Below are 26409 nucleotides of genomic sequence, written 5' to 3' on the forward strand. Positions count from 1 at the left end.
CAGAATCAATCTTATACTAATGAAATGTCCAAATTTCATCTCAGCTATGAACATAGCTGCTAATCCTATAAGATGTTTACTTTCTGCCTCTCCGGCTATGTATAGTAACAGAGAGTCTGCCAACTTAAGCACTGCTGACAAACGTCTCCCTGCTGCTAGTCAGTCCAATAAATGTTATTTCATTGAGTAAAGATTTAAAATTAATTAATTAAATGTCATTAAAATCCCTTGCAACCTTTGACAAGTTTGCTCTTACTGCAGGGCAGTGAAAGTAGTGACCGGGATACTGCACGTGCCCCCTGAATGCCACCCAATTCCGTAATTTTTACGTTTTAATCTTATAATCTCTTAACTTTAATCATTGTGGAAGACAGCTTCTGATGGTCGTGGCTGCATTTTAGGTGGAAACGTGGAGGGAGAAAGCAGAGAGAAAGGTCAGCTGTTCCAAGGGATGCAAAACGGATAGGAGAAATGGAAGCCAAAGGCCACTGAGCGGAGTCCAACCTTCCCAGCAAATCACAGAGTGTAACTACAGACTCCTCAAGCTTCTCTTAAAAATTGATTTGAAATTTTTTCCTGTGGCATTCTCAAAGTGAGAGCTGTGTAATTCTCAGCATGAAATCCCAGGCTGCTTTCCTCGTTGAAGGCTGTGGTCAGCCAGTTGATGGGCAGACTGTCCAAAGAGCGGGGGGGTGTTTCTCTATGCAATGCCGTTTTTTACAGTTAGTTTCTAAGCTTCAGGCCCTGATTTTCCACATCCGTGGGTTCCGAGTAGCCCTGGGCACTTATGCAAACACCACCAGAAGCCTGCTCAGGCAGAATGCTGTATTTATTTGCACTGGCATAGTGCCTGAGGAATTACCCAGGAATAGGGCCCTGCTGTGCTGACCACCCTGGAAAAGAAGATCTCCACAAATGTTTCTCAGACTCTTGATACCCTGGGAATGCTTCGTTTCAGATGGGAATTGCCAGGGAGATGACAGATGTGGCCAGGCAGTCCTGTGAACGGTCATCAGACCTGTCACACAACACGACCCTTCTCTGGACTCTGACCATCTTTCAAAATTCCCCTTGCAAACCATTTGAGACTCACTAAATTTCCCCCCTCCCTCCCCCCAAGATACAGAGCAAGCTGAGGAGGAAGAGGAGGTAACAGCCACAGGAACATTGTGGGAATACGATTTGGCACCTAACCTGCTCTGCTGGAGATGGAGGTAGACGATGTCGGTAGAAGCAGCAGCCACCGCCTGGCTCGGCACCTCTGCTTGGTGCTGCTCAGACTGTGGAAACAGGAGATCCATTTTCAGATGCTTTCCATCAAAGTGTTACTGCTCCTCAGAGTTCTGCTGATGGGCAGCAACCAGCCAGGAGCTATGTGGTTTTGGCAGTTTAGGACCATCTTATAGCTGTATGATCTGACATGAAACCTGGAGGTGTTGTCTCTATTTCTGCGTTTATTTAGGCAGTGCCACCGATACAGCAGAGGATGTACAAATACAGTTTTCATTTTCTTGGATCAGAGGATCTTTCCCTCAGAAATCCTCTGGTGTGGCCAGTGGAGACCCTGTTGATTCAGCTTCCTTAAATTCATCAGGATTTAAAGTATCAATATCTTCCTTGTTCCAGGGTGAACAAGGAACTTTTCTAGGTGACCCACCATTGCATTTCACGTGTTCGGAAACTTTTAAAATAAATGAGATTTATTCATAGTGTATGTACACAGTTAGCAGAAAACATGAAAAACAGCAGCCCATGGGCCTCAGTTCTTGAGAATTAGTTGGGTTTTCCTCTTGTGATAGACTTGTCCTCATCTGGTTCTCACCCTTGTTGATTGCTAGAGTCTCTGTATACTTTACAGTGTCTCATTTTGGTATCTGGGACAGGTTGATGGTAAGCTCCATGTTACAGCGTGACAGAGGAGTACTGATTAAATAAATGATGTTTCCGATGGTGACACGGGACCAGCTATACCTTTCTAGCTCTACTCTGCAGGACTCCAAATGATCCTTAAGCACCTCGTAGAATTAAGAATTTGCACCTCAGGAAGTCTCAGGCAGAAAGGTGTCATCCCTCACCGCCTGATTGAGAACCATTTTCTGTTCAGTATTTTTAACCTTCTCCTTCTGTTTAGTTCCTGCTCTGCCACTTAATGTAATGCCCGTTTATGGCAGACTGCTTTTAGTTTGGTCTTTTTAAAAGCTCCCCGAGGCACAATGATGCCTAGAAATTAATGTATTCCCTTCCCGCACATCAAGCAGATGTGTGTATATCGAGTTAGTGTCTCGAGCATTTAGCTGATTTCTTTTCAGAGCACAGTTGAGTCACTGCTACATACCAAACCCATTTGTGGCCTCTCCTCCTTCAACTATCGGGATACGTAGATTTACGGGCACAGTATTTTTAGCTGTAACTGCAAAGTGCTTGTGTGACTTGCAGGTTTTTCTAAAATCCCTAGTCCTAAACAGGCCTCCAGCTGGTGAACGTGGCTGGATTCAGCAGGAGTGTGAACAAGGCACCCTCGGCATTCCGAGACCTGGAAGCGGTTGTCTTTGTCATCTCTGCCCCCCTGTCTTTCTCTTACGGGCTGGAATAGGAATCCTCTTTGAGAAGGTCACTGCTGGTTAAAAAGCTGAGGACTTTGGTTAACGTGCCAGGCAAAAAGCACCCTTGCCAAGGAATCAACTTCTATTCCAGCTGACTGTACTGCTGGGTTAGGGGAACTCCTGCTTCTCCTTCTCTAAAGTGAAAGAAAATCCTCTCCTAATGTCCACACCACACGAAGCCATGATTATTACTTCTCAGCTATGGCTGAGGTCACTCATTTTACCTGAAGATGGCAATGCTTTATTTTCCATCAGAAAACAGTGTTTTTTAACTCCACGTCCACCTGCAAATCTTTGTATCATATCCCCTCTTCCTGAGATAGCCAGCAGAAGTAATTCTTTGGAAGACCATCAGTCCCATTCTACTTTTCTACGCTTCCCATAAAGAAAAGTGTCATCACGCTCAGAACTAAACGTGCCAGCTTCAGCCTGCTTTGTGGTCATCAAGGTAAGACACCGTGAGGATTCATAGATTCATAGATTGGTCCAGGCCGGAAGGGACCTCCAAAGGTCATCTAGTCCGACCTCCCCACAGTCAGCAGGGACACCCCCAACTAGACCAGGTTGCCCAGGGCCTCGTCGAGCTTCACCTTGAATATCTCAAGGGAAGGGGCCTCAACCACCTCCCTGGGCAACCTGTTCCAGTGTTCCACCACCCTCACAGTAAAGAACTTATTCCTCATATCCAATCCAAATCTCCCCTTCTCCAACTTCAAACCATTGCCCCTCGTCCTGTCGCTGCAGGCCTTTGTAAACAGACCCTCCCCAGCCTTCCTGTAGCCCTCCCTCAGGTACTGGAAGGCCGCTATCAGGTCTCCCCGGAGCCTCCTCTTCTCCAGGCTGAACAACCCCAGCTCCCTCAGTCTGTCCTCATAGGAGAGGTGCTCCAGCCCCCTGATCATTTTGGTGGCCCTCCTCTGGACCCGCTCCATCAGGTCCATGTCCTTTCTATATTAAGGGCTCCAGACCTGCACACAGTGCTCCAGGTGAGGTCTCACCAGAGCAAAGTGGCAGAATCACCTCTCTAATGGCAGAACCACCTCTCTGATGATCTTTTGGAAACCCCCCAGCCCCTTAAGATAGACAGAGTACACTTCCCACTGTACTAAAAAGACTTAGCTGTTCAATTTTAAAAATATAGATTTATTTAAGCACGTGAAATGCCAGCATAGGCACAATTATAAACACAGAAAGATTTAACATGGCCTTGAACTTGCAGCCAGACAACGCAAGCGGTAACTTAGAGGCAGAGGTTACCATTTCACACACAAACCTGCTGGAAATTGGTTATTTTTGGTACTAGACATTCTAGACTTCGCTCATCTCAGTTTTAATTTGAAAATATCCTGTAATTCCACCCCTTCCAAGTTTTTATTTAGAAGTTACTTGCGTAAATATGTATATATTTTAAATACTGTATAAAGTGCATTCAGATGAAGGATGGATAAAGGCCCAGTTTCCAGTGCACTAGAGAGGACAGGAAGAACATACCCAAATCATTGACTAGAAAGAGCTTGGTTTTGACTCAAACTCTAAGAACATACTGAGTATCGGCGCAGTGATGCAAACATGGCTTCCAGGAGACAACTTTAGAGTAGACACTAACTACGACAACTATGACTTGACAGCATATTTGCCTTGTAAGTGTTGCAGAGCAAGGTCACATTCCTCTGTTGATAATTACTAGAATGAAAATTTGCTGAAGTTTGAAATGTTCCTCCTAATGTGATCCTGAACAGTTGTCACTATAAACACCCTTCTATTTATTTTGAAAGAGTCCATTAATTCTTGGGTCTTATTGTCTGCATTTTCCTGTAGAGCGTGAGCTGCTATCTTGGAATTCCAATTAGCTTTTTGTTGTTAGAAGCGCAGACATTTCCATCTTTAACTAGCCTTTAAGCCTAAAGCTGTTTCTGTTAACATCAGTGAATCAACATGTCTTGTTCAGAGGCTTAGGCTTTATAGTTCACAAGTGGCTGAGGGAAATCTAAGGACAGCTAAAAGAAAACACCAGCTTCAGCTCTCAGCTTCTTGTAACTCGTTTGTGTCTCTCAGAAACTTGAGAAAGGCAAATTAAAACACTCTGGCATGGTTTTTTCCCTTAAGACATGTTGGGGATGTAGAGGAATTGAGCAGCACCAAAAATTCCACTTGTTTTTACACAAGTGGACTCCTCAGACTCCCCTCTGAGAGGTCACTGCGGTGCTAGAGCTTCTTAGCCCTCTTAGCACAACCGTTACTTTTGTGGAAGCATGAACTTAGGAGACAGCGAACAACATTCCCAGTATTGCCATACTGACGTCAAGGACAGAATGGTTACAGTGGTTTTCCCCTTGTACTCAAGCAGGAATAACTCCTCCTGATATGAAAGTAAAAAAAAGACTTTTTTTTTTTTTTAATTGTAACTTCCATCTCTATTTTATATCAATTGTGCTTATGAATAGCTCAGGGAGAAAAATCCTGTAGAATTCAAGAGATAAATAAATTCTTTAACTCTTCTCAGTCATCCTTTTTGTCAGAGGTACTTGAGTGATCCTCTTCATTGCCTTCAGGACAGACTTTGTTTCTTGCAATTGGTGTTGTTTCTGAGACTGGGACTGTAGTCTTTCTAACTGGACTGTGTTTGACTTCAGGTGACTCAAAGTCATCCTCCTCCTCCATGTCTAACTGATATCTCTGTAGCTCTAGATATGTAGTAAACAACTTGGCATATTCTGGATGCTTCAGTGCAAAGTCCTTGAACTCTTCTGAAAAATACAAAAAGTACAGATACTATAGTGCAGCAACAGAATCAAAGAAAATTTCAGTGCCTGCTCCTTTTACTGCAGCTCTAGTTACTTTCCTCTGAAGCACCTCAGACAAATCACATAAAGTATCTAGGTCTGTCCTTCAACAGTTTTCCCCAGAAACAGGATATGAGAACCATCAGGTAATTTAAGGGAGAAAAGAGATAGGAAACTCTCATTTTCAGTATGACTCTCGGAGTGCTCTTTGTTCCAAAAGGACGTAACTTACCATAGGACAGCTTCCCAGTTTCATCTGCATCTATTTCTTTAAAGAGCATGGAAACGTCAAGCTCAGGCACCCCCAGAGCTGACTGTATGATAGAAGCAAACTCATCTGCTGTTATAGTGCCATCCTCATCCATGTCAAAGAGCTGGAAAAGACATTACGTACAGAAATAGTTCAGCATCAGCTTGTCTATGAACCTTCTGTGCCCATCAGCCACCCATATTCAGTTTCTAGTATTCACGAGATGATCTGCAAACAAGGCCTGGGATTTGAGGAGACTGGTTGCATCTCAGCTACTGTCTCTCGCAAAAGACTTTATGTATTTTCTCTGGAATAAGACTAAGCAGACACTTAGCAAAGCAATGCTAGTTGGGATTGGAATATTCTCTAATAGGAAAAGAATGTAGCAAACCTGCAACAACAAACAAACCTCACAGTATTTAGTTCAGTAATAAAACTCATGGAAAACTGATAAAACATAAACAAAGGTTTATGTTAATTGTCACCATGAGCTATGCTGAGGGTCCACTGGATTCAGCCACTGTATACTGGAACATCTTAGGTTTTAGTCTTCACTTTCATTAAGTTATGGCACATCTGCCAGCAGATCAAACTTCCCATAGTTTATGCTCTGAAATAAAATGCCTAAATTTTAGTATATGTGATCTGTCACCCACTGAGGAATTTTTGTAATTAACTAGGAATTTTGGTGACTGGAATGCAGGCAGTAGATGTGCACTGATCATCCCATCCTTCCCAGTGCAGTGACAGTCAGTGTCTGCTATGAATCAACCCCTGAGAAATACAAGGGATGGCTGCCCAGAATTCTTAAATACTTGCTACAGGCAAACTTTCCCGTCGCGAAGGAAAGCACATTTAGTGGCAGAGCAGACAAGTGGCAAAAGGAAACCCATAGTTCCATTTCAGAGTGAATAGGCTTTTACCAGCTGAACCAGTTATTTCCCACTGAAACTGGGAATTAAAAGAAATTACTAATTCTATAATCAGCGCAACTGTTAAGATTATAGTCTGAAGAGTATAGTCTAGAAAACAAAACAATGAAAAGCAACAATAGCTGCTAGGCTTGCTGCTTCAGAGCAATCTGTGGGGATAAAACAGCCCGGAAAACGAACAAATCACTTCAAACAGCTGCAGCGCTTGTCTCTAAAGCAGCCAGGGGATAGAATGGATTGCCATAAAAATTCTGGTACTTCCTGAGTATGCAACAGTACTAAAAAGTATCCAGTTTAAGACGAACATGATCCATGTCTCAATATAGTTCATAAGAGCACATTAGTGGCTAAAATAACTGAATCTGTGTCAAATATCTACTGAAAAAAAAAAAAGTCACTTGAGCATATTCTTGTTCAGGGATTCCCAGCCTGGGCATCCCCAGTCACGTATCACCTGCTTGTACCTGAGATCTGAAAGGAGCTACTGCTCCTTGACTGCTGGTATGATCAGGACACCATAATACAAGCCAATAGATGATCTTAGATGCAGCCCAATTTTGGATGTGCTAGTCCTGAATAGCCCTTCTTAAATTTTTTTCCCATTTTTGTTAACCATAGTGACTTTACTGAGCGCTTGACCCGCAAGAGGAGATTGCTCCATCTATTGTCTACTTGCGACATTGAAGAATTGCAGGAAAAAAAAAAAAATCAGGTGAAAAACCTGCAAGTGCTGCTGAATCATTTTTGGAGTTAGCCTGCCAAGTTACATACTCATTAGTGCCTTCACATGGCTGCTGAAACCCTTTTCTATGAAGCTGATACCTGCAATTCTCCTCCTCCCCTTCACACTCTAAATGTCAATTGGTTTAAGAGTATTACTCACATTTGCATAACAGATGGAAGCTGTAAACTTATGATTTGAAAGCTAACAGATTTACAGTCAGTCTTGATTTGTCAGGTTTGTAGATTTACACTAAATTGAACTTACCTTAAATGCCATGCGAATAGTCTCTTCTGTGTTGGCTGGGTTACAAAGAATAGACAAACCAATGACATACTCTCTGAAGTCGATGGTGCCGTCTCCATTCTGTACCCAAAATACACATGGCAGTAGTTATAGTTAATATAGCAAATCACTTTAAAAGCCGTATACAACATGCACTAAGACAGTTTACAACACTAGAGGTATTTGTTCTTCCTGGAAAAAATACTAACAGCTCGCTAAATATATGTAACACAAAGGCTGAAGTAGCAATATACATATTTTCAGTAGCTAGAAACTGGGTATCAACGTCTATCTTATAAACACCCAAACAAAACAGATTTAAAACAGCTCACAAGTTTTTCTTTAGTATATGACCTCCGAGAAGCCTCTAGCAAGAATTGGAATACATGCGTTTAAGGTAAATGTAACAGTTCATGTAGCTCTGGCACTTGCTAAAGTTCAGAGATGAATGCAATGTCCTAGAATAAACAAGCCAACAGTAAGGCTGTTGCCTTGAATTAATTCTTCTCAAGAACCTCCAGCAATAAAATCCACGCCAGTGAAGGTACAGCCTGATCATTCAGTAAATCTGCATGGTCTCTCTTAAGCCTTTCTTTGAAGCAAACGCGTTGCCCTACACGCTGTTTTGAAGCAACTGCACTGTCCTACCTTTTAGGCCAGAAATGCAATGAATTCATTGTAACAGCCTCTCCGATAATTCCAGCTTTGATCCGAACGAACATTTCAATGTGTTAACTACAAAGCTACATCACCAAAACACACGAAGCTTGCTTTGATGGGATTCGTGATTAATTCTGTGTAAACTGCGTTAGATTTGCAGATAGGGAAAATTGCAGATGCCCCTTGAAGGGCATGCTGCTTCAGTCAGTAGTGTTCCTGAAAGTTTCTCGAGGGTTTGGGGAAACATCCAGCCTGGGGAAGAAGCGTTAGGTGACGGGACACAGAGCAGTTAATGAAAGCATAGTTGAGATGACTAGTAGCTCATAGTTTGGAACATTCACAATAAGGGCATTCATCAAAAACATTTTAAAAGCAACCAAAAGCGTAAAGTGGAGTTCCTTTTGTGGATTAGGTGCTGTACGTTTCAAGAAAAAGATTTTTAAAAAAGCAAACTCTCTGAGTCTGAGAACAGCACAAAGTATTTTCAGCCAAGCAAGAGAGGGGTGGTCTCCTGGGTAAATCTGTAGTGAACAGCCAGATCTAGATTCTATTTCTTGCTCTCCTACCAACTTCTGCCCACTTGAGTGTACCAACCTCAACCTCACAGGTTTGGTTGCTGCTGCTGAACAGGGGAATACGGAGCTTGCCAGTGGAGAAATGCTACGGCTGCTCTGTAGAGGGCTTTGAAAATTTCGGGTTCTATCAAATTCTGTTGATTAATTGAGGCTTAAGATAGCCTTTTATTAACAAATTTTGTGTAATAATGGATTCGGTACTAAATTTTCTTTATAAAGCTATTTATTTGACAGATTTTAAAACTGCTAAGATAAAATTTTATCTAGCCTTCTAAACCAATTCAGGACTGTTTTGCACAGACAACTGCTATTTTCTTTATATTGTTGGTCTAACCAATCTTTTTTGAAGACATGAAACCTTTGAATATCTGGTACTTTAAAGGCCTGTAAATTTCAAGGAAGCTTTTTAGCAAAAATACGAACAGTCTTTAAGTTACTTTTATGTGTGTCTAAGGGATATAACTTTTGTCAGTTTTTAATAATTAGCAAAGGATAATGTTCTCTCATAAATGCTACTTTATTTAGAAATCTTTTCTTTCATTGTGCTGCAGAGTTTGACTTCAAATATTTTGGCTACATCAATAATAGATCTAACTTTAAAATGTATCATTCTAAACCTAAACTCTTAAAAAAACTGAAGCAAGACTGTAAATAATAATTGTTCAAAGTTCCATAGAATATTATTTTTGGACAGTTTTATAGACTGTATTGTTAACAAAGGATTGTTTGATCTCATCAGAATATTTTTCTAAATTTATTTTTAAAGTTACGAATAAGTACCACAGGAAAAGAATTGGGAAGTAAACTTTAAACAAAATAGCATTATTAAAAAACTGCTTCTGAAATGAGCTAACACAGCTTTGGCTGCACATGGAAAAATGACAAGAGCTAATAAGGGTCATATCACTTTCCTTAAAGTGCTAAAACCCAGTAATCAAAACTGAGTGCAATCTGATACTCAGAGCTCCAGCCACCTGAGTAGGAAATAAACTTACTATACTTGCAAGATCGTGTTGTGACTCGCTGTACTAACCCCTAGGATGCTGGCTACCTTCCAAATGCGCTGGCATTTTGGTTAAGGAGAGATGACAGGGCTGTTGCCTGGAAAAAGTAATGGGAGTTAAACTGAAAATGCAGGAAAACCTCCAGCGCCCGTGTAGCACCGCTGCAGACAAGCCCTGGCAATGGTCCTCCCACGCACATCTCGCTGTCTTTGCAGCCTGTGCACCCAAGAATATTTGAAGGAAGCAACATGTGACCTGAGCTCCAATTCTCTAAATAGCAAAGTAGAACATCAATATTTTTATATTTGCATTTGTGTTACACAAAATAACCAAAGCATAGTAACCTCAACAACCCTAGTTTTCTTTAAAGTAACTAGTTTTCTGCTACTATTTTCACTACAGCATGCTATGGTAACTAGGGTTTTGTTGGTTTTTTTTTTTTACAATAATACAGTAAATCTTATGCTTTGGGAAACAAGAAAGTTTACATTGTCCTGAACAGTCTCATTTAGAGTTGCACAAAGAGATCAGGGCTAAATAGTCAGCTTTAAGCAGCTGGCAAAGCTCTGTGCGAGACAGATGCAGGGAATAAAGTTTAAAGTACTAATGCCTCAAAACTCTTTTCTCACTATGGAAAGCAACAGGAAAAATCAAGAGTGTGTGTGTGTGTACTAGCTAAGTAAACCCTCACTCATGGGGCTACAACAGAGAAGCTCCAACTGGACAGCTTGGGGAGGAACTGCAGATGTACCTCTCGTGTTCATACCCAGGCTCAATCATCTAAGAGACTATCGTAACTCCAAAATTCCCACCGCCTACTGCTCCACGCAAGTTCTAACTAGTCAGAAAGGGAAATTCTGAAACACACCTGGCAGGATGGTGCTCACCTAGAGATACCATGCTTTCCCTCATGCTCAGTTTTCTATCACTCAGAGCCCAAATGCCACTGTGGATAACTTTGTGCTTTTCCACTGAGCAACTGGGAGGGGGGTAAATGCCATTAGGAAGGAACTGACCTCTTCCATCACAATTTGAGCCAATATGAATATTTTTATTGTTTCTGTCACCCAGTTTGGTATTAAACAAAGTGCAGGAGGAAAAGAGTCTTGGCAAAAGTTTTAAGTTACTTTTTCTTAAATTTCAAGCAAAAGGCTTCTGCAAGTATATGAGGGGGCAGATTTCATCTGTTTGGAAGACTCTTTGCCACGAGTAGCTGCGAGATTTAGAAATCAAAGCTATGGAAATTTAGAAACAAACCCAAACCACAGTCCCCCATTTGCATGCAGATGCCCTGCGGGTTTTGTGTGGTATTTCTCAATTAGTCACTGCTGTCTCCCTGGGGAGGGACAGGGGCATGTGGACTCTTACATCTGGAGATGTAGTGTGTAGTGGCAGGCTGTGCTGCTCCACTCCTCCTCTCACATTCCACTCAGCCAGCACACACCCTAAACAATTTTCTTTTAAAGCAGCAGAGCCCTGTGGAGAAATCTGCCTTGGTACACTGCAGCGTAAGAGCTGTTTTCATCAACTATGTAATCCTTAATTCAAAGAAATGTACCTTTGACAGTTCATGTTACTTTTTCTTTCACTCAAAAACTGACATCTTAGACAAAACTAGCTTGAGTGGGATGCTGCGCCCTGATGAAATTTAACTGGGATAGCCAGAGGTTGATTTTGGCTGGCTGGCTGCTATGTGACTCCATTATAACAGCAAGCCTCTCTAAATATAAATGTAGTATTTTAAGTTGTTTTCATTATAACTATAATAAGGCTTCAAGGAAAGAGAGACAAGACTAGTTAACAGAATTGTAGGAAGAAGAAAAAGGTCGTAAAAGTAGTCTTATGTAAGTCTTCAGTTTCGTCTGGCCAGCAGGTAGAACTGACAATATCACTCAGGTTTTGCTTCAGCAGACAAGCATGAAGAAGCAGAAGTAGGAAGGAAATTAAATATGATTATGCAAATTCATTGATCATTATAGTTATTGCAACTCTCATGTTTTTCCCCTTGTTAGAAATAACTGCACAACTCTCTTTACTAGTGACTGCCTTCAGGCGAGCAGAGCTTTATTCCAGCTTAGTGAATGCTGACAAAGCAGAACAGTAACATCACAGAGCAACACCAAACTTACGAGCTTTTTATATAATAGTTCTACTCATATACAAGCCACTTTACGTGAAGAAATAACCAAGCTTTGATCCTTCAACATATTCCCTCACTTCAGAGTCTAGAGATAGTTTGCCGAGACAGACTGTCCAACTGCCAACTTACACAATCCCTTCAGAAAAGCAGCCTAATGCATGCACAAGAGGAATCACAGATTTCAGCTGAGCTACACCTGCCTTAGAAGAAGGAAAAGACTACAGTTCTACAGCACAGGATTGTAGTCTTCCATGTAATCTTCCAGACGAAGCTTATTCTTCTCTGCTCTGCCTTCACGAGTACATGGTCAGCTGCAGCCAGTCTTCAATGGTCATTTTGATCTGTCCATCTCCATTTCGGTCCAGGGACTTGAAGGCCCGGAACATGCTGTCGAGTCGTACCAAGCAGCTAATGAAGTTGTTGAAATCCATACTACCGTCCTCCTCGGCGTACCTGCGCACAATTACCTGGCAGAGCTGTTCGTTCAGATGGAACCCTGCAGCTTTCAAGGCGCTCGGCAGCTGCGCTCTTCCAACAGTGCCTGACTGATCGGTATCGTGCTGCTTGTATACACATTGCCATTTCTTGATGTTGTTCCACAGATACTTAAACTCTTCAAAGCCCAGTTTGCCATTTGTATCACTGTCCATGACGGCTACCATGCTACGGCATGTGTCTAAGCTGAAGCCATCCGTCTTCAAGTCTTGATGTCTGGAAACCACTTTGTTCAAGATGTCCCTTAGCTCTGTGGCATTCACTTCCATATCATCTCCAGCCAGCTGGGCAAAAAGGCGACGGAACTGTCTGATCTCCTCACTCTCATACGCTTCCACATTTGTAAAATGATTGTGAGGAGGTGGAGGTGGCTCTGGATTATATTGAGCTGCTGCTTCACTTATAAGATTGACAAGACCTCCAACAAGTCCTCCAAGATTCCCTCCATGTCCGCCTCCGGTTAGGAGACCTCCAAGACCACGTGCAAGGCTCCCTCCACGACCACTTCCACTTGCTCCACTCAGCAAAGCTTTAGCGAGGAACATGGTGAAGGTTTTTTGAAAGGAGTTGCTCAGAGATCCAGTGCTTCTGTAACCCTCGGAAGCCTTACTGCCTCTGAGCTGGGCGTGGGCAAAACACAGCTTATCTGCGTGCTTAGACTTCACCGTGTCTGTGCACGTCTCCAGCTGCCAGAGTTCTCTCAGATCTCAGCAATTTCTGTCAATGGTTGACATGCTTCTCTTTCTTTCTTTCTTCTCTGCATAGTTAGCTTTACGTGATGTGAGGAATCTTTTTTAGAAAAAAAGAAATGAGGCTGAAAGCCACAGAGCAGAAATCTCAAAATACCTGTGCTCATAACTGAAGCAATTTGAAAAGAATCCTGCCACATTAGTGTCCCTCAGCTAAGTTCATCTCTTTAAGTCTGAATGCATTAGCTTACTAGAGTCTTGTCTGTTCTTGCAATCTTTTCTGCCTTCAACTTTTTAGTGAATTGTGCATTACATTGCTAATTCTAGTCATTGATGCTGTTGTGCCAGATAGGGAAAGTGAAAGGAATCTTGATTGCCCTTGTTTTGGTTGCCACATCATTTCTATTTCTATATTTCTGTTGTACATGCTGTGCTTCAGGAGTCAGACTACATGTTCGTAGGAGCCAGCGATCCAAGGTAGGGAGGGAAGAACAAAGAAAGGATCAGTACCTAGCTCTGCTAGAGCTACAGAGCATTCAGCGATTAAGGAAATATATTTGACTCCTCTATTTTAGAGCCTGTAAAACCTTTTTGTCTGGAAAAATCCTGAAATGTTTTTAATCAGCATATACAACACAATGACTTCCCAAGGACAGACCTGCTTCTAAAGCTGACTTGATCAGGAAGAGTGATGCTGAGTTGGGAGAGCCCCTCAGACAGGACACAAACTCCAGCTGGTAAGCACTTGCAGTCCAACATGCTCCTGGCACCGTAGCACATACTGGATGTCTGGAAATACGTGATTCTATGCTATGCTCTAGTCACTGGCACTTCTGGTATAGTCAGAGGGGCGCATCCACAAAGCAGTTCTCATCTTCAGAGAAAGGCAGAGAATGGGAGAGATCCCCACTGACTATGGAGGGAAGCCTAATGATCAGTGTCCATAAGCTCAAAATCTGGATAGGCAGAAGGAAATACTCAGCCATCTTCAGCATGAAGGTTATCATCTGATGTGGTGCAGCAACTTGGTCCAAGAGATGGCTGTCATCTCAGAAGCTACAAACTGACCAACCTTTTTCCATTGAAACTTAAGAAGGAAACTGTAAGAGTCACCTATCTTGCCTACAGGAATTGCTAACCAGGAAGCATTTACTAAGCTGGACATAATGAATTAAATATCTTTTGGGGATGTGATTTTTAACAAAACATTGTCAACAAGTCAGTTAACCAACTACTCACCCTGTCAAAGAGTAGAAACAGCTCTTTGAGAACATCTGAAATAGGCAGCTTCAAGTACTCTGCAAACTCCTCGATTCCAATTCTCCCCCCTTTGGAAGCACTGGCAATAGCAGCAAAGGTATCCAACTGCTCTCTGACATGATTCCATTTTAGGCTATGCAAACATGAGGGAGAGGAGATATTTCTATACAGCAGATCTTGGACAGATGGAATTTCAGTAGGAGTTATTACAGTGTTCAAAGACAAAAAATAGCCAGAGTGTGTGTGCACAGCAACAGAAATGCTGTACTTCCAACTGATATTTTACATGAAATCAGCAATTAAGGACTGCTCCCCCCGCAGTTATTAATATTAAAAGCAGGCAGTTCTATGCTGGGTATATCAGACTTCCTTAGAGTAACTTCCCAAACCTAGAATCATCAGTCCTGTTACCAGGCTAGTCTAGCAGAGAGCTTTTTATCACCATAAATTCACATCGTGTTCTAGGGTGAGTATTTCCTTAACAGAAGGGAATAGATCTCAGCTCTATTAGCTAACGCTCTACCCAGACGGTACTGCTGCTACAGCCCGAGAAGCATCTGATCTCTGCAGAAATACACCACTGCACCTCAGTAACAATAATTAGGGCTGCCATGTAACTACTGAAGATAGTTCCAGACAGAGTTCTACATAACAAGTCAAGATTTACTGAGTGCATACTTCAGATTTGACCACACCCACGTCAGGTTATTTGATGGAGTTACTGCATGATTAAGTGGTTCTGTCCTCAAATTCCACTGTACCCAGACAGAAGAGGTCAACACCACTAGGGGAACATGGCTGCACAGTTACAGCCAAGAACAAACAGTGACCCACTGCCTGAAATCTCAGGCTGGAAAGAGGGTTTTTAACTTCCTACCATACACTACCTGTGCATCCCAACAAACACAATTTAAATTGGGCACCAAGATTACCATCAAGTGCCTAAAACAGGTACTTGCTCTATCTTCCTCACCTTTTGGTGAGATAAATCCATAGAAGATTAGAAAAATGCATTTTTCCTCTTGTAAAACTGCCCACAAAAATTACTTGGGATTAGTTCTTACTAGGATTTTCCTCATCTCTGATGTCCATATAGTTTATGTATGTCAGTTGTATACATAAATACACTGTATTACTATTATTATATGGCCAAATCAGTTGTCAGGTAATTTATCCTTTTGTAGATCGCCATCAACACCTGCAGTACCACAGTAATTATGTTACCGACAGCTAAACTTCCCTTACTTGAGTTTCTTGCTAATTTTGGTGAACTCCACCAGCCCAGCTTCCATGGGTAAAGTCAGCTGTCCTGCTGAAATCATCAGTCTGCAATCTTCAAAAGTGTGATCAGTGACTGGCACGTTCAAAGCACTGAAACAAAATTAAGGAAAAAGAAAAATCAATTTCTTATATTAAAATGCCTTTTAGTTGACTGTTTCCCTTCTCTGTCTCAGTTTGGCTTTGACGCTAATATACAGAACAAATGATAATTCATTCTTGCACTGCTGCAAGGTAGGATAAAGCAATACATACGATTTTGTGTAACTGTGAAACTACATTATGGCAGTGTCATGATGTTTTAAGATTTACAGTCCTGTAAATGCCGCCCAGTAACCTTGGAGAACAAACCACCCACTTCTTCTTGCCAAGCAAATGAGGGAGCAATTTATTCCAGCTTTCCATGAATTGAACATACTATGTTCCAACGTAAGACAACCTTCTTTATGCTCCGTGTAAAAACCATCAGGGTGTTTTAGTATAGGAATTTGACACCTCCTAGTGAAAATCTAGAGCAATTCCTATATAAAGTACCTGGGACTTGACTAAATTGTACTTTATGGCTAGGACATAAATGGAATTGTTGGATATAAAAGACAAGTTCTCAAAGATTTTCTTCATTCCTGATTACGTACGTTGCCATCGTTTGCCGGACTCTGTTGGCAAAAAGAATGGGATCATTCTTTTCTTCTTCAGTAGGAACATGAACAGGCAGAAACTGAAAGAGATGAGTTATCCAATCAACTCAACAGTCACCACTTCGTTAGCAATGTGGACAATTTCTTGTTATTGTTTGGAATGGGGGAAAAACAGGAGAAAAAACATCAGCCATGCAATGAAGGAACTGGACACTAGAGGTCTCAACTGCCTTAAGAAACCACTTGGGCTCTTCTGCCCTAGCCACACAAGTAAGATTTAGTTCAAACCTGCCTCTTAAAAGATTGGTAGAAGCTGCTTTAATAAAAAAAATCAACCCCCCAAAGAAGGGGAGCATAATAAATGCATAATTAGTTAGAAAATTAAATGCTACATTGGTAAGAATGTGAGTCTGAAATAGTGTACACTCCTTTTCAAAGATGCTTTATAAGCGATGTTATATACTGGAATAGTGTATGAAAGGTTTATGTTTTAAAATACACACTGCAGTTCCACCTCGTACCTGTTAATTGTATATCTGTCAGCATGTGACTGATAAGTTTCCGGTAAGTTTTTCCTCCCTGATAAAAATGTTAAGGAATCTTAGTTCTGAATTGTAAGTAAAGCACTAACCAGATACAAATACTGTAAGATTTTGGAACTCCAAGCAGAGAGTAAAAAACCCCAACAAAACAACCCCCTCTCCTCCCAAACCTAGAAAACACCCCAGATAACTGAATGGCAACATATTTACTGTTGAGGATTTATTCAATATTGATATGTAAGAAGTTGAAGCAGCATTACACTAGAAATATGCTATAGATGAATTATTATCTAACATGGCATGAATCGGCATCTGTTTCTTTGTAAAGTAGTGTGTGTGGAGGAGTGTTTTGCTGTTTGTACTTCACTCTGCAGCACTCACTTGCAGCTCTGTTTACCAGGCCTTTTCTCACGGTTATCATTTACCTCGGTTCTGCTACTCCCCACCCTGCAATCTTGCCCTTATATCCTACAATACAGCAATTCTGTAATAAGTATAAGGTGTTTCTCATGGTTCATTGGAAGACACAGTTGCTAATTGTGTGTCAATATGTTTCTTCAGTTATATTGCAGTTGCTGGTGACGCACTAATACAGTGGTAACTGTCCCATATAAATGCAGTCCATCCTGAACAGCCTTTTTATGTTTGTTTTTAAAGAATGCTGCCTCTTTATGATTAAAAACAGTTAAGTTTATGGAATTGGTTGTTATCTGTCAAATAGCCATAACAATTTTCTGTTTATAGCTAAAAGTTTTCTCTCCCGTAAGGACAGCAGGGGTCCAGCTGTTCACAGGAAGGTCTGAGATTTCATTCCTTCTATAAGCAGTTGCCAGCTCTGTTCAAGTCTGACATATGTCCCTGCTTATTACAACTCCCTTTTAGAAGTCACATAACTCTTAAATGGAGGAAGCACAGGCAGACTGTACATACACAGCGAACTGTGTCATCACTGGGGGAGATGAAGTCATAACTCTGAGAAGTTTATCTACGCAAACATCGGTTGTGGTCTTGAAAGTGGTCATTACACCATTTGAGGCTGAGGTCTTGCTCAGACAGCAACCTAAATTTCTTGTAGGTTAAACACCACCTCTGTCCCCTTCAAAAAAACCCACCTACAATTATTTATTGAACCAGTTTGCCAGAACCCACAGCTGGGAATGAAGAATTTGGTTTCTTGGCCTCCTGAGGTGGCACACATGATCTCAAGCACACCCAGGTGCTTATCTGGTGATGACTAGTAAGTACACCTTCCCTGGCAAATTGCAGCCCTGTAAGAAAAATTCTTCACAGCTCTTTCAGTAGCAAAAATAACTTCTCTGATCTGCTTTTGACCTAGTCTCTCTTCTTACAGAATTTGCCAAATGCTGTATCTTTTCCAGCCTTAAAACCCACTGCCAGGCTCACGGTTTAATCCTCAATATCCACAGTTTATTAGAATACGTCTCCAGGAGTAGGTCCCTGTTCGTGCACAGCAGGTAGAGGCAGTGCAAGGCTGACGGGAGAAGAGACGCCACCTGCTCACAGCATGGGACAGCAGCAGCAGTGCCTGCTCCTGAAAGGAGCAGTCTGATTCCCTCCTTCCCCAGGCAAATCTGCCTCTTCTCTTTCTAGAAATAGAAGGACTTTTGCTCTGATGCTAAGAAATTAGTTCCACTCTGGGCACGCATGCTGCTGTGAAAACTGCCCATTTTTCCATTTCAGTTTCATCTTTTGGAACGTGACATTTATTTTCTAACAGGCAAGTTTGAGTTCTGTTCTGAAACAGGAGAAAATAAATCTTCGACTGGAAGGACTACGTTAGCTATTTCTTGCTTCCACATATATAAATAGCATAGGTATGTCCTTCTGTACAAAATCGTTAGGAGAATTGGCTCTTTAAGTATACCTACAAATACATGTCTACTGCATGTACTAAACAGTAACAAGGTGCTCCCTTAGAATCATAGAATCAATTTAATTGTTTCACAACAAAGACAATATTGCTAATTGTTAGTAGTAGCAACACTGCTTGTATTCACAAAGCTTTGCACAGCTTTGCTGAATTCTGTGTTTTGCAAATAAACAGCAAAACCTGTCTGGAATTCTCCCATTCCTCAGGTCTCCAAAACCAATTTAGTCCACACTGACAATCCTTCATGGTCTGGTAAGGAATGGGAAGCACAACACCTCAACAAAGTCATCGCACCTGTTATCTGGCTCCTCACTACTGTGGTTTGAATGTTGACTCTCTGAGAGGGAGCTGTTGGGAGTGTATGTGCTGGTATTACGAAGCGTGTGTGTTGTTTCAGTTGTCACTCATCTGTCTCTGTGCTGTGCAGCTGATTTTAATGATCAAGGGAACCGGTTGATTATACAAGGCTCAGTACATGCCCTGGAGTCCTCAAGGAAGCTCTTAGGTGCAGAAACCTTTTAGAGTTCAGTTTGAGAAGATGGTGAGGAAGACAAGGGTACTTTGAAGGGCGCAGAGAAATGAGAAAAAGAGAGTTGTTACCTTTAACATAACGTACTATGATCATTAGTTTTAACATCTGTAAAATGCATGTGGTGATAATTAGCAATGATTTTACAATGCTTTAAAAATAAAGGCATTTCTGACAGCTGTCTTTTAGGAACTCATCAGATTAAGTGATACATAGATACAGACAACAAATCTAAATATATTACTCACCATGATTCTGTTCTTGTTTCTGAGACATTTGCTTATTGTTCACTAACGGTGACTAATAAGGGAATCACGCATTTATAACAAAGTATAAATTCCCTGGTTGCTGAATCTTAGTACAAAAATATTTCTAATTCTTACCTCAACTTCTACTCTTGTGAAGAGCTGACACAGTGTCATTACGCACAGTTCTTTTCTGCAGGCAGAGAGAAAGAGGAAAAAAAATACATTTTACTTATGTAAAAACAAAGTATTTGCACGTCAGTAGATGAAATTTTTTAAAGCATTGACAAAGCCACAGCCAATATTGAGGAAGATTTTTAAGCACCTTGCAGTGAAATTCCCTGAAGTGTTGCTTTTGACAATTTTTCTACAGAGCTTCTGCATAAACCTGCTGCTTGCTCATCGGGCAGGCACCTTGCTGGCTGTTGTCCGGCATATTAACAATACTATAGAGTTCTTTGGACAGCAAAATGCATATATGTTACCTTATCTTTAAAGAGGTGAATACATAGTGGATTTTAAAGCTTTAAGAGTTCTGATCCTGAGAAGTAGCTTTACTTTATCTTTTATTCTCTCATCTGCAAAATGGGACCAGTAACTACCTTCTGCAGAACTGAAGCCAGGACTTGTTAGTATTTGCTGGCCATTTTGCAAATTGTAGTGTTTACACAGATGTGTTAACGAACTGTCAGTATATTTGGGACCTTCAGTGCTTTTAGAAAAAGTCACAAACTTAAGCATCAACAGGCAGGAGAAAGAAACTGCAAAAGAGGATAAGCATAATCGCTTCCACTTCTGACTTGGTCTTTTCACTGTGATTTTTAGGCAGAAGTGCACACTTGCTTTTTACTTTAAATCGGGGAAATTATAATAGAAAACCTTTAAGCAATCTTTCTTCTGTTCTTGTTTCGGGCAAAATACAAAAGAGAAAAGGAAAAGGGTGGAGAAGAACTAAGGGGTCCTTTCCACTTTCTGCAGGAATCCACTCTTAACGCTTGATTTTCTAACACATAACATTAGGTTTTTCTCCCAGTAAGGTACAGAAGTAAGAAAGAAGTTGTAAGTTGAAGCTGAAACCATGTCAGGTTTCTGAGAAGGAGACTGGTACTGTCCTGTCCTGCTGCAATATCCAGGAAGTTTTACAAAGAGCGTGACAGTTCTGCATTTCCCGATCTGCAGGTTTGGGTGGGAGATGTTCTCCTGGTTCCAGTTATTTTTGTTAAGAATCTCTAGATTCCACCCCATCCATCCCTTCTTTTCCCATGATTTTGCCACGATTTTTCCTTTCATCTTCTCACAGGTTTCAATTTGAGCCTTCCCCATCCAGCCACTAGACTTAGAGCAGTTCTCAATTTTTGGTGAGTTGGCAGTCTCCTTCCTTCCACAGCAACACCTCTGATTTCGTTTCTTTCTTCGCCTATTCCTACACCAGCTCTTGTAACCAAAGACATAGCTCTTTTTCAATCTTCCAGCATAAATCCTTCATAGGGGCAATCTGCCGTATGCTACTGCATTTGCAATGCTCATTACTCTCAGTGTGTTCACAACTGTAAGAGCAGTAATAATAATAGCAAAAAATTCTTGGGAAACTGAGCTGGATGTTTTCATCTAGGTCAGCTTTTATAATGTCCATTCTCTAAGTGTGCAGGTGCCAGGATTAACTAATGACAGCTTAAAAGGCGCTTATGATCTGCTCCACTAGTTCAGATGTGTCTCAGAATTCATTGCCTTAAAAAAACTTTAGTCACTTAATAAATCAGCACTGCTGTACTTAGATACACTACATATTCCACATGAAAATGTGGTACATGGATTCTGCAAATCCACATTTTAATGAATGTTTATAAGGTGAGAAGTATTCTCCAGACATATCTTCAGTGCAGCTGTAAAGGTTTTTTTAATACTTTAATGAAATATTTTAGTATATTATAAGGCCACACGTGTTGAGAAATAAACACAGACCCATTGCCTAACTGGTTTATTGAAATATTTTTCATTATTTCAGTGTCAGTTACTATATATAGCCTCTTCACTGGGATCTCAAAACTACTGCTTTTATTGAGTCAAGCAACAATAAAAATCTAAAGAATCCTAGATGTTTGAATGGGGAAAGATGGGGACAATTAACACTTGTTTTGCCCATCTTCTTAATTTACTTTCAAACGACTTCAAATGAGGTGGAGGAATGAATAAACAGAGGGGGGGAAATAACATTTATCTTATCTTGTTCGTATACCACGTAGGAAACTGTAAACATCTATGGATTTCCATGACTATGATTGTTTCCCAAAGAAAATGTCAAATCTTTCTTTTCCTCCAGTGTAATGTGCAAAACATATGAGAAAATTAAACTAAATGGTGGCAGAGCTGGAAATAATGCTTCCCCATTTGCAAACCCTTTCTCTGGCCATTCCTATACGAAATCTACTGCGTGACAGCGACAGACAAGTATTTCCCCTCATAAAAACAGATCTAGAAGAACATGTGTCTTGGCTTAGCTGAATCTGTTTGGCAGACTGTTTAGCAACAGGGGAAAAAAACTCTATATGTAATTTTCAGTAGCATTAAGAAACTTACAACGAATAGCCCTGCCATGTCCAGGTCACAGTATCCTAAGGGAAAAAATAAAATACAGAAATGTATGACAAAACCAGATGAAAGAGCAGATAAGTTACAATATAAAACAGGCACAAGTTTAGTGAAAAGCAGGTGATGGTTTTATAGTCCTGTAGTGAAAATAAGTGAGGGTGTCAAAGCGACCAGGATTCCTTGCCTTAAAAATCTGGAAATAAGCATGGCAGAATTTTGATAATATCAATAATTGGGAATAAAATTTATACAGTTACCTAGATAATTTAAATCATTCATTCTGATCCAAATAACAGAAGTAGGATAAAAATAATCTAGTAAGACTTTTTCAGAGGACTTCACCAGTGCCTTGAGAAAGGCACCCTCATAAATATGTTTGATTTAGTTTTAAGGACATTTCTGCATAGGGGATCTATCGTATTTTTTTTTGCTTTGCTTTTTTTTTATTCTAGTTTATTACTTCTTATATATAATTTTACAATGTATACTGCAGATCCTTAAATCCTACAGGTGAAATGTGATACCAACCCCCTATAGTGGTTCACATCAGTTTTGAAGTTGACTTGTAAAAGGATTTTACAGAGGAATCTTTGTAAATTACAATAACAATCACTTTTCACCTTAAAAATCATTAGGAATGAAACATTTGGTCTTTTCTGGACTTGCTGGATGATCAGATAATAATAAAAAAAAAAAGTTAAGAAGTTGATAGAGTCATGCCCCAGCATTACACCCGTCAGCGAAGCAGAGCCATATGTCTGTACCCTTGTACTTGGCAGAAAGTGAAAACATTTACTAGCAAAACAAGGGAAAGTTGCATGAAAAAAACCATCTGCAAAGCTGCCCCTCGGAGGTACTCCCCTGAAGGAGAGGGCATTGGAGGGACTGCATGGCTCAGCTTTGCTTTTTTTCAGAAACGTTTCAAGCCCTTTTGCAGTAGGAGTATTTTGAGCTTAAAGAAAAAAATGATGACCAGTAGGGAAGTTGTGTGCACTTTAGACTTCAAAGTACAGGCTCTGCGGCTTTGCAGGAAGTTTCTAACTTCCGCTGCAATACTTTCCCGTGCTCCCTCTTACTTTAACTATAGCTAAGAAGCCCAGCAGCAAGTTTTTCACAATCAGAATCGCAACTACACCATGGCGACACTCGGGAAACCCAGCTCCTTCCGGGAGCTCTCCAATGCTAAAGCTCAGGAGAATAGATTCTCTAGTGATAATGCAAAATATTTATTGTAGGCACCATTTAAGTCAGGATTTTGACTTCTGTGTTGCTAGTTAGTGACAGAAGAACATTCTGCTTACCAGCTTGTTGGGGTATCGGAGCAACACAGGCTGCACAGGGACTCGTGGAACAAAGGCACCTGCAACCACAAATTAGAATTGATTGTTAAGACTACTCTTATTACAGGAGTTGGGAGTTTTAAGTGATTCATGTAAGACATGATGTCTGGAAGGAGATATTTTTAAAAAGGCAAGAGGAATGGGAAGTGTTCTTTTGTTGTGGGGTTTTTTTGGAGGGGGAGGGAGTGTTTTTGTGGGGTTGTTTTTTTTTTTTTTTTAAATCAGCAGCACAACTAGCAAGATGTCAGGACAAAAAAAGGGCTAGTCTCCATTTCCTGGAGAAAACTGCTTAGGATTCCTGGACTGTTCAAACTCATTTTCTGTGTATTATCTCCCCATTTGACTGGCATTCATTTCAACAGATTAGATGCTGTTGAACATTTCCTGAACCCTTCTCTGTTCTGATCATCTTCGTAAGTGATAGGGATCTGAGCATGTAGCACTGGTTTTGTAACTTTGCTACCCAAGACACTGTACAACAGTAAGAAAGGAGAGCAACATGGCTTTAACTGAAGTGCAGCACAACAATCTAATGATCAGTGATGAAAAGTACCTTTCTGTGTTAAAAATATCCTATTGGCTTGCCTTGCTGAGCACTATGCAAGGAGATTTCATAACTTGGTTGCTAAGTCTTGCATGGCAAAATTTACAGGATTCTAAGACGGCATGACTGGAAGATGAGCTAAAAGAACCTCATACGTAGCATGTATTTTGGCAGTTCATCTCGTAATAACCACAGTCAAGTTTCTGGGTAAATATATTAGATGAAAACTGTACCCAGAAAAAACCCCAACCAACTAACCATATACATCATAGGCATTCTGCATCCTATAAATTACCAAAAATCAGAAAGGTAAACTGACTAGTATAAAATAGTGGTTTTAATGCCACTGAAACTTTAATGATGTAAGACATTACTACAGTGCTGTTGTGGAATATGCATCTGGAGAAGGATAGGCCTTACTAGAACTACCAAATTAATATTTCACACATTATTTACCAACAATGATGAGACAAAATCTCTCACCTTGTTTAAATGTTATCAGGCAAGATCGGTTTGTGCAGGTGCCTTCTGGGAAAATCAGTATCTTGGATTTAAAGAGAAAGAAATACATACATATACACACACGTTTCATAAAAAGATTATACTTCAGCATCAGTTACATAGAGGCTGACTTTTCATGCACGCTCTGTGACATGTTACACCGCATCACCAGAATGTCATTACTGTTTCAAAAGGAAACGAACAAATAAGTGAAGGATGCTTATGGTAATAGCCTGTTAACCTGATCCGTCTTGATTCGGAAACAAATCCTTTGTAAGAAGAGTTCTTGGGAAAGGCCTTTATCAGTTCACAAATATGGTACAAAAGGCTTTAAGTGTTTCACTTGAAACGTTTAGTGTTGGTAATGACATGAGAATTGTTCCTCTGCTGGTGGCTCCTTATTGAACTGCTGGGTGTATAAACACCCAGAGTCTGGGCTGAGATGAAGCAAGTAAGGTCCTTGAGCCTTTACAGGCACCGATGCTACCAACATGAGCTGAGATGCCAGCTGTGATGAGACGATCACAGCTTGAGGGGGAGCTGCAAAAGGCAGAGCGAGTATGTACATGTGTGAAGCAGAGCTCTGAAGGCATTACACCCCACTACGTACCCTCTGAACCTGAACGACTCACACACAACAAATACCCAGAAGGTTTCTGAATTAGTGTCTGAATGATACTAGATTAGATGCGCAGTCAGCTGCAATGTGACGCACCAAATCCGCCCCCTCTGGAATACAAGGAAGCTTTATGTCTCTCGTATCACTATGGGATCATCCTAAGCTAAGCAGCATTCCAAAAAAAACCTCAGCACAAGAACTGGTTTGGATCAAGAGTCTTCAAGGTGTGCTCCCACTTCAGTGCGAATGAACAGGTCAAGGCGAGATGAAAGAGGGCATCATTAGGTCATACCCAAGAGACACAGGCTTTTCTAAAGTATGATAGAGACAGCTGTACATACATATTTACAGTTAGTCTTTGACTATGCATTCTGTAATCAGAAATTGTTCACTGGTGCTATGGACGCAAAAATAGGTATGTTTCTGCTCAGCATATGTCATATGCCCCAGAAAACATATTAGTGACTGACCAAAGAGTAGGTAATCACTCCCTCTTCCCCTTTGTTTCGGTACAGGGTTGGGAGAAGCACTAATCAGAACCTCATGCCATTAACAAGCCCAAGTGCTGCCCAGCCTGTTGTGTTTTGGTTTTAGGCGGAGGGCATGGGGAATGCAGCTGCTCCTTCTCTTCTGTTGTGCTGAGAGAATGCAGCCCAGGCACTCTGAACAGGATATGACAGACATCATTTTATGGTCAAGTTTCTCAAAAAAAAAAAAAAAAAGAGTAGGAGGAAGGTGTGGCCAGGGCACAGGACACAGGACTAGGAATCACCCAGTGACACTCCAAATAGTACAACCGACTCAGTCTTGGAGATTCCCAGATTACTTGACTCATAGACTATTTATGCCGTAAGAGAGAGCTAGTTTTGATGCCAAGTGCAGAACCGGTGTAAAGCCAATTCCCCTTTCCTCCCCATGCTGTTTTCAGCAGAGATTAGATATACCAGAGCTTTGCTGGACTCACTTCATCCATAACAATTTAGCAAATCCTAAGCATCAGTGTAGTTTGTAAGCACAGTATTACAAAAAAGGCCTTTCTAGCTTTGACGTGCATATTTAAAATCCTCTATATAACTGACAAAGTGAAAAAAATAACGGAGGATCTAAAAATATTTACCACAGCTTAGAAAAATGCATTTATGAGTCAAATTAAAGTAGCCTAAACACTAACTAAAAAACTTTTTGTAAGGTGCTTGCTAAGTAAAAATGATGCATGAAACATCCAAATAATGCCATTTCAAAGAAGTGGCAAGTGTTGGTCTTCCCTCAGGGTGAGAAGTAATTACACTTGAATAT

At 40.8% G+C, this 26409-nt stretch overlaps 2 protein-coding genes across 2 annotated transcripts in view; both read right to left on the minus strand.

Moving 5' to 3' along the window:
- Positions 1-3720: 3720 nt before the first annotated feature.
- LPCAT2 (lysophosphatidylcholine acyltransferase 2) overlaps positions 3721-26409 on the minus strand; it is a 33091-nt gene continuing 10402 nt past the window's right edge. The window contains exons 5-14 of the mRNA XM_074157892.1: positions 24477-24537; positions 23411-23469; positions 22098-22132; positions 19659-19713; positions 16311-16393; positions 15643-15768; positions 14377-14530; positions 7557-7655; positions 5619-5760; positions 3721-5350 (exon numbers count right to left, since the gene is read on the minus strand). Coding sequence (XP_074013993.1) covers positions 5103-5350; positions 5619-5760; positions 7557-7655; positions 14377-14530; positions 15643-15768; positions 16311-16393; positions 19659-19713; positions 22098-22132; positions 23411-23469; positions 24477-24537 — 1062 coding nt within the window. The 3' untranslated portion in view covers positions 3721-5102. The remainder of the gene's footprint in view (positions 5351-5618; positions 5761-7556; positions 7656-14376; positions 14531-15642; positions 15769-16310; positions 16394-19658; positions 19714-22097; positions 22133-23410; positions 23470-24476; positions 24538-26409) is intronic.
- CAPNS2 (calpain small subunit 2) lies at positions 12247-12993 on the minus strand. The gene has a single exon (XM_074157894.1). The coding sequence runs from the start codon at positions 12991-12993 to the stop codon at positions 12247-12249; it is 747 nt and encodes a 248-aa protein (XP_074013995.1).

Source organism: Numenius arquata, chromosome 13, assembly GCF_964106895.1.
Source record: "Numenius arquata chromosome 13, bNumArq3.hap1.1, whole genome shotgun sequence".
NCBI classification, from domain to species: domain Eukaryota; kingdom Metazoa; phylum Chordata; class Aves; order Charadriiformes; family Scolopacidae; genus Numenius; species Numenius arquata.

Excerpts from the sequence above, each read along its gene's own strand:
- CAPNS2 (XM_074157894.1), bottom strand. The coding sequence starts at position 12,993 with ATGTTCCTCGCTAAAGCTTTGCTGAGTGGAGCAAGTGGAAGTGGTCGT.